Raw genomic sequence first — 7,851 nt, 5'->3', positions numbered from 1 at the left:
CCGTTGCTGGAGTGCACGCTGCCTCCCAGCAGCTTTCTGCCGCACGCTCCGGTACTGGCTGCCCAGGCTGTGAGAGCAAGAGCGAGCTGGGGTCCAGGGCGGCTCCCCACCCTGTACCACCCGGGCAGCAACCTGGGCCAGAGGAGCAGGGTCCCATCTGAGGGTGGTGTCAGAGGCACGAGCTTGCTGCAACATCGTTCTCCACTCCTGGTTCAGAGGGCTGGGGCGCAGGCCTTCCCTCTGCCTTTGGAGCAGATCAGACTCCCCAACATCTTGTCTCTCTACTAGTCTTCTCTACCAGGAGGCTCCTCGGAGGGAGTAGTAGGTGCTCCGTCCACATTTGTGGAATGAGTGACGACATTCCCTGGGTTGTTCCCTCGTCCGGCAGAGTTCCTGGGTACTTACTGGGCACCAGGCACTGAACTAGCCCTGGGACTATGTGCTCAGGGGGCCCAGGCCTAGTGAGACGGACACCTCCACAGAGCCCCACTGGGAGACGCAGCGTGCGAGTGGAAAAGGCGTGCGAGGCCACAGGGAGACGCAGCGTGCGCGTGGAAAAGGCGTGCGAGGCCACAGGGAGACGCAGTGTGCGCGTGGAAAAGGCGTACGAGGCCATAGGGAGACAGTGTGCGTGTGGAAGAGGTGTGTGAAGCCACAGGGAGACACAGTGTGCGTGTGGAAAAGGCGTGCGAGGCCGACAGGAAGTCGCGCTCATCCTGGAGCCGTCCTCAAGACAAGCAGCCCGAGGATCCGGGGAGCCGAGGTGTGGCCTGTGCACGGGCCCTGAAGCACTCTTTGGGAAACCCCTCGGGGGCGGGGCACACGTTAGCAGGTCAGCCAGCCCAACGGATCTGCTCCTCTCCCACTCCAGCCTCCAGGGCGTCGGGGGGGGAGGTGTGGGTGACCCTGAGGCTGAGCCAGATTGCCCAGGGATTCTGTGAAGGGGCTTCAGAGGCCTGGGGTCGGAGAGACCGGCCCATGCACCCCCTCCTTGTCTCCGCACCTGTCAGCCAGAGCCAGGGCCTCAGGGTCAGTGGGAGGGATCAAGAAGCAGACGGCGGGAGCGGTGAGCTTGTTCCCGGCGCTGTCTGTCAGCTCCCAGCTCTCCCCGTTGTTCTTCTGCAGGGTGTAGCTGTAGCCCCGTGAGAGCAGGCCCTGGGAACAGTGGGCCAAAGTCAGCACAGAGGGACCTGCCTTGGCCGTCTCGCCTCCTGCCCCTAACTCTTGGCCCTGGGGAGACCTTTCACCACAGAGTTGGAGGGGTCAGCACGAAGGGGGCGTGTTAGGCCTGCCCAGCAACCCACCTCCACTTCCCTTCAGGAAACCACCCCTGCCCCTTCCCTGTCCATGGTCCGTGTGGTCTCAGCCCTTCCCCATTCTCAGTCCACTCCATTTCCTGGTGGACACATGACTCAGGCCTGGTCCGTGAGAGACTGGCGTTCCCGGCCACAGTGGTTGGTTTAGGGTGGACATTTGACTCACAGGAGGCCAATGAGAGCCTTTTCTGGGACTGTCGGAATGACCGGGGTTGCTAGAGCCAGGGCAGCTGGGACAGGGATGGTGGGGGTGGGGTGGGGGACACATCTGCCACCAGGACAGAAAGGCTTGGCGGAAAGTGACACCAATGACAGAGAGAGACAAGGTCTCAGAAATGTCACTTGGAGCCCTGGATTCAGCCACGTCACCCCTAAGACTTCGGTGACATGCAAAGAGGCATATCTGGGCCCGGCCTGCCTGGGCGCCTGGGGCGGCTGCCCACCTGATCACCCTCAAAGTCGCAGAGTGCCTCCACGGGGATGGGCTTGAGCGGCGTCTCCCGGCGGTACTTGAGGGGCACCACCTGCTGCCCCCGCTTCTGCAGCCTGCGTACCACATCCTCGTACTTGTCCAGGGCCTTCTCCTGTTCCTGAGGATGCAGGGAGGGGGGTGAGGCTGGCAGCCTTCCCTGGGAGAGGGCCTGCTCAGGGCTGGGGGTGGCTGGGGCAGAGGCCTCGCAGGGCCCGCGGGGTCCCGGCCTGGCTCACGTCCAGCTCCCGCAGCAGCAGCTCGATCTGGTAGCGGTCCTTGAAGTCCGGGCTGTACTTCTGGTCCAGGTCCGAGTCCACTTTGTGCAGCAGCTCCTGCGCATCCTTCACGTCTTTGTGGAACTAGGGAGACCAGGGTTGTCACAGACGGAAAGCCACGAGAGGCACCAGGGCAGCTGGCAGGTGCTCCAGGCTCCCCTGCAGGCGGGGCTGGGCCTCGCCTCACCTCAACCTGCAGCCACCCCGAGCCCCAGGCTCCCCCATTTGCAGACACCCCTGCCCTCCCGGCTGGCTCCCTTCAAGATGCCTCCTTTACGGCAAGTTCTGAGCGCTCCCTGCGCTGTTCCGCGGAGCCAGAACCCTAACTCAGCACCACCTTCACTCTCAGTCTTGGCCTGCGGTGCTGCCCGCTAGGTCCTTCAGCTCGGGACCCTCTGCCAGCAGTGCCCTGAGCACTGGGCCGCAGCCATGAGCCAGCTCTGTGGCCCCCGAGCTCAGCCTGGCTCAGACACAACAGCAGGAGTTACTGTGTCCTCAGCTCACGGGCCCCCAGGTGTCCATGCGTAAGAAACCGCACCGCTCCGTGCAGCACCCACGTTCCCCGGGAAGCCACGTCTGTGAGTGGACAGGTGGACAGAGCACCGTCCATCTTCACAAGGGGGTGTCTTTCAGCCATGAAAGTTAGAGGTCCCGACACAGGCGGACTGTGAAGATGTGACACTCGGAGGGAAGCCAGACGTGAGAGGCCCTGTGTCATATGAGTCCGGGAGGGCCTCACGTCCTTTCCAGATGTGAAATACCCAGAACACCCAAAGCCCTAGGAGGGCAGGCAGGGGCTGCTGGGGCTGGAGGTGGGGGCAGCAGTGGGTGCTGCTGGGGGCGAGCCGGGCGGTGGGAAGTTTCAGAAATCGAGGCACTAGTGCACGGTATTGTGAATTGTACGCTTAGACACGGCACATGCCACGTGACAGCAGTTTACCCAGAGTCCACACACTTGTTCCTGAGCCCCCCACCAGCTGTCCGTCAATCCCTGGGCACCAGCCCTCAGGGGAGACTCGGAGGCCCAGCAAGCTCAGGACATGCCTGGGCCCCGTCGGCCAGTACCTGGTGGTAGTCCTCCATGAACTTCAGGTGGCTCTCCTCACAGATGAGCAGGTTCAGGTACTCCTTCCAGTCTGCGTGCACAGCCTCCATGTGTGCCTGCCGGGACCCAGGGGCAGGTCACCGCTGGCCAGGCCCCAGTGATGCCACGGGAGGAGGGGAAGTGGCACCTGGCCTCTGTGTGGGTGCTCTCGTTTGGGGGATGGGGTATGTCCAGGGGCTCAGGCCATGCCTCACTCGCATAGGCTGCATCTGCCCGGGCAAAGTGCCTTCTACAACCTCTCACAGAGGAACTAGGGGGGTTTGAAAGTGCCCCCCAAATTTGGGTCCACCCAGGACTCAGACCGTGACCTTATTTGGAAACAGGGTCTTGGCAGATACCAGTGGGCAGACCGGCCCGTACCAGGGGCTGCGATCAGCCACACGAGGAGACAGAGCACTGGAGTGTGCCACGGCCCGGGCGTGCCCGACAGCACACCAACAAGGGCCGGGCGCACGTGCAGAGTAGGTGCCGTGCCGGCTGCGTGTGACGTGTCCAGAACAACAGACCCATAGGGACAGCGGGCTAGAGGCTACGGGGGCTGGCGGGCTGGGTGGGGAGAGTGCTGCCGGGTGCAAGTCGGGCGGGCCTAAGTCCAGTGACTGGTGATCTGACAGGAAGAGGGGAGGCCACAGACACACCGGGAGAAGGCCGGGTGAAGATGGAGGCAGAGGTGGGAGTGGTGTGTCTACAAGCCAAGGAACGCCAAGGAACGCCAAGGAACGCCAAGGAACGCCAAGGACCACCGGCAACTGCTAAGGCCGGAGGAGGTGAGGCCTGGAGCCTTGGAGAGAACATGCCCTGCTGGCACCTCGAATTCAGACTTCGGGCCTCAGAACTGAGAGAGAATCCGTGTCTGCTGTTTAAAGACACCAAGTGTGTGGCTTTGATATGGCAGCCCCAGGGAACACCTGCAGCCCTAGCGGGCTTCCGAAGTCAAGGGCGAGGGGCTGTGGCGGAAGGTGAAGGTAGGAGAGGTGGCCAGAGCAGACAGAGCACAATGGGACTGACAGACACAGGTTAGTGCAGAGACCCCATCCAGGGACGCCCCCATCTCCAGGGCTGCCCCAATTCCGGTTGGCCCTTGGGCAGAAGCAGTCCGAAGGCCAGCCTGGAGGAAGCTGGGGGCCCACGTACCTCAATGGAGTTCCTCCCAGGATGATCCGCTGCGAGCAGCTGGTCGCCCTCGCTGTGCAACTTGTTAATTCTCTCCTCTTTGGCCTCCAGGTTCCGGTTGATAAAATTCTGCAACACCGCGGTGAGGGACCTCAGCACCGCCCTGGCAGCACCATGCGCCCTCCGGCCTAGCCCACCTGCCTAGGCCCGGCCCACCTGTCCCGGCCCCGCCCACCTCATATTGGCGCCGGCGACTGGGGTAGTCGAGGTTGCGGTCGCTCCAGTCATACTGTATGCGGCCCTTGGCCTGCTGGTCCAGCCAGTACAGCTCGTTGGTGCAGCGCTGCATGTAGTCCTGCAGCGAACTCAGGTGTTGCTGGCGCGCCTGCGATGCTGCCTGAGTCCGAGCAAGGGAAGAGTTGGGGCCTGGCCTCGCCTCCTCCCGCATCTCCCAGAGGGCGTGGCTCTGGCTGGCACAGGACAAGCTCAGCTTGGTCCCAACCACTTCCTAACTGGGCCTCCAGGATAAGTCACCCAACCCTAGAAAACGCATCTGTTTGTCCAGCAAATGTCTGTTGAGCATCTACTACATGTCTGGCATGGCTCTGGGCGCTGGGTCCCCAGTGAACAAGACACCCAAAGCCCTCACAGAACTGGTATTTTTTTGGAGCCTCGATTTGCCCATCTGTAAGACAGGATACCCCTTGGGCACAGAGCTGGTGCCCAGCAAATGCCAGCAGCTACGGCTGCATCTTATCTTTCTCAGGAGCACTCGAGCACTGGAGGGAAAGTAGCAATCTCCTCACCCTGTGCTTGAGAAGCGGCAAGGTGAGGTGGAGGAAGTAGGAATGTCTGCTCTGAGCTTACTGAAGAAAGCAGAGCCCATCACAGAAAAGGTTGCACCTTGGGCTGGCAGGGACTTCCAGGAGCACAGAGCAAGCTGGGCCACCCCTCTGGAAGGGCCGGGGTGCTTTCTCTTCCCACTCCATTCCCTTCTGTTCTGATCAAAGCATTGGCTGCACACCTGGCTTGTGTGTGTGCGAGCACGTGTGCACAGTGTTATTCCTAGATGGGTCTCGTGGTGTCTCGGGCCTCCTGCCTCAGTCTCTAGAGTAGCTGGGATCAGGCCTGCACCACTGTGCCCAGCCCGGGTGGCTGGGAAATGATGCTGGGCCTTCCACGTGGCCGCAGCCTGTGGCGTCCGACCTACACCACGGCAGCCAGGTGCTGTCCCTGTCCCTGCAACCCCAGGCTTTCCGTCCTCTGTCCTCCCCGAGCACCTGCCCTTCCCCCAGGGTTTCTCACCAGCAGTTTCTGGTACTTGGCCTGGAGTTCACGGTTCTGCTCCTAAGGACAGAGCCAAGGACACGGGTCAGGGCCAGGATACAGGCGTGGCCCACTCTCCCCAGCCCCACATCTGTACCATGTGCCCCACCTTGTCGGCGTCCTTGGCCAGGTGGGCCCCGATGGCCTTGACTTCATTGTGGAAGATGTTGTGCTGCTCCACCTGGTGGTCCACCAGTGGCAGGTCTGTCCCGAAGCTCTGGCCACTCAATGTGTCCTGGACGGGTGGACAGAGAGACAACATGCAGAGGTGGGTGGGCCCCATGGGGCTGCAGGAGGCCCCATCAGCCCCTAAACTGCTGGCGGCATCAACTGTGTTGGCTCAATCTCACGGCAGCGTCAGGGGCCCATGTGGCTGCTGCTCCCACGTCATAGACGGGAAATGCTTGCCCAGGGCTTCTGCCTGAGGGTGAGGGGGTGATGCTCACACCAAGGACACCCAGCTGCAGTGGTCGTGTGCTTCTCTGTGGTAGAGACGGGGCTGGCGAGGGCACAGGAAGGCTGGCAGCGGGCCAGGAGTCTGGCCGCTCCCCTAGCCGGCCCATCCAGCCCTGCTGGGACCCCAGGAAGCCAGGGTCAGAGGGCGAGACCTGGCAACAGCAGTGAGGCATGGCTGGAGGGCAAGGATAAAATCCCCACCGCTACTGTGGGCCCTGAGCTTGGCCCTCAGCTCTCTGAGCCCCATTTTGTCCCCATCAGATGAGACATGGGGAGACACCAGGAGACACTGGGATGGCAGCCCCTCCCTGCAGACTGTGGCACCCCGAGTGGGGGCTCACCCACACATGTGGCCCTGCCTTAAAGCCATGGAGTGGCAGCCCTGCTGCCGGGCCATACCAGCTTCTCGTCCACCAGCGCTGCCCAGTTGACCTGCGGGTCGGCCTCCTTCACTGCCAGGCTGTAGATCTTCCTGTGTTTCCCACGCAGGTTGGTCACGCGCTCCTTCAGCTGACGGATGCTGAGCAGGGAGAGGCCATCTGATTAGTGGGGCTGGCAGGCCTCTCACCCCAGGTCCCGGTCTTTCTGCTCAGCAGCCCGAAGGATGGGGGACTCAGGCTCCAAACCGTCTTTGCATCCTCCCAGTCTCCTCCTGCCCACTTCCCTTCCACCATCGATGTTCCGTACAGGCTTCCTATATGCCCAGAACCACAGCGGGTTCCAGAAGAAACAAGCGGGTGCACAGCTCTCTGTCCAGCAGAGGCCACTGGGTGGTGTGTGCCACAGGGACAGGTGCAGGAGGTCGTGGGCACGGAGACCCTGCCTCTGGTAGGGGGTGGAGTGGGGACATGGGAGGAGCTAAGGGTTCAACCACACGATTTATCCACGTCACACTGAAGCATGCTTGAGCGACACGCCTGGGAAGTTGGGGCTGGGCGTCAGGCAGTGGGAGTTCACACTCCAAGGCCGTGGGGTCGAATGGCCTGGAGGCTCAGGGCACCATGGCTGCACTATAGCCACAGCCTCCCTGAGCCTCAGTTTCCCCATCTGCAAAACGGGCTGGCATGAGGATGCTGTGCAGCTGTGACTGTGTCTGGCATCTAGCTGGCCCCCAAGTAACTGGACTCGGGGTCCTGAGTGCAGAGTGGGCTGTAGACCTCCCGCCCTGGCCCACGGCCCACGGGCCCCACCCTCGGGACTGGAAGTGGGGGATACCTACTCCTCGGCAATCATGTCCCCCTGAGGGTGTCTCATGTGCTTGGCGATGGCTGCGTCTGCCTCTAGCACGTACAGCAGCTTCTCCGAGTCCGACACCTTCTGCAGGGCCACATCCCGGTGCTCGGGCTGCCGGCCCTCCTGCAGCCGGGCCACGTCCTGTGTGGGTCACGAGAGGGGACAGTGGGCAGGGCTCAGAGCGGGCACCATGGTGACGGGAGGGGTGAGGCAGAGGCCAGACAGGGCCTCCCCTGCCTGTCCGTGCAGCCTTCCCTCCAACCACCCACAAACGGGCTGGTCACGGACGGCTGTGAACAGAGCTGCGGTCCTGCCCACCTGGCATCGCCGTGCCATCTGGGAGAGCGCCCAGAAGGCACGTCTGGGCAGCCAGAGGTGACCGTGTGCTCCCACAGGTCGGGGCTTACGAGGAATTGCACCAGAAAAGGAACCAGGGGGCCCACGGTAGCTTCAGGGCCAGGGAGGTCCCTCTGAGGCAGCGACGGGCTGAGAGTGAAGGACAGAAGGGCAGCGTGCTCTGGGCAGAGGGAGCGGCTGGGGGGGGGGCTGAGGCAG

At 62.7% G+C, this 7,851-nt stretch overlaps 1 protein-coding gene across 1 annotated transcript in view; it reads right to left on the bottom strand.

The window, feature by feature from the left end:
• The window catches only part of PPL (periplakin), a 59,498-nt gene that overhangs the window by 27,401 nt on the left and 24,246 nt on the right, over window positions 1–7,851 (bottom strand). Inside the window, exons 3-12 of the mRNA XM_014589130.2 lie at window positions 7,283–7,437; window positions 6,463–6,583; window positions 5,717–5,842; window positions 5,587–5,628; window positions 4,517–4,678; window positions 4,303–4,410; window positions 3,129–3,224; window positions 2,025–2,147; window positions 1,760–1,906; window positions 1,004–1,155 (exon numbers count right to left, since the gene is read on the bottom strand). Coding sequence (XP_014444616.1) covers window positions 1,004–1,155; window positions 1,760–1,906; window positions 2,025–2,147; window positions 3,129–3,224; window positions 4,303–4,410; window positions 4,517–4,678; window positions 5,587–5,628; window positions 5,717–5,842; window positions 6,463–6,583; window positions 7,283–7,437 — 1,232 coding nt within the window. The remainder of the gene's footprint in view (window positions 1–1,003; window positions 1,156–1,759; window positions 1,907–2,024; window positions 2,148–3,128; window positions 3,225–4,302; window positions 4,411–4,516; window positions 4,679–5,586; window positions 5,629–5,716; window positions 5,843–6,462; window positions 6,584–7,282; window positions 7,438–7,851) is intronic.

The sequence above is a fragment of the Tupaia chinensis genome, unplaced genomic scaffold (assembly GCF_000334495.1).
Source record: "Tupaia chinensis unplaced genomic scaffold, TupChi_1.0 Scaffold000042_2, whole genome shotgun sequence".
Lineage (NCBI taxonomy): Eukaryota > Metazoa > Chordata > Mammalia > Scandentia > Tupaiidae > Tupaia > Tupaia belangeri.
This window is presented reverse-complemented; position numbering and strand designations above follow the sequence as displayed.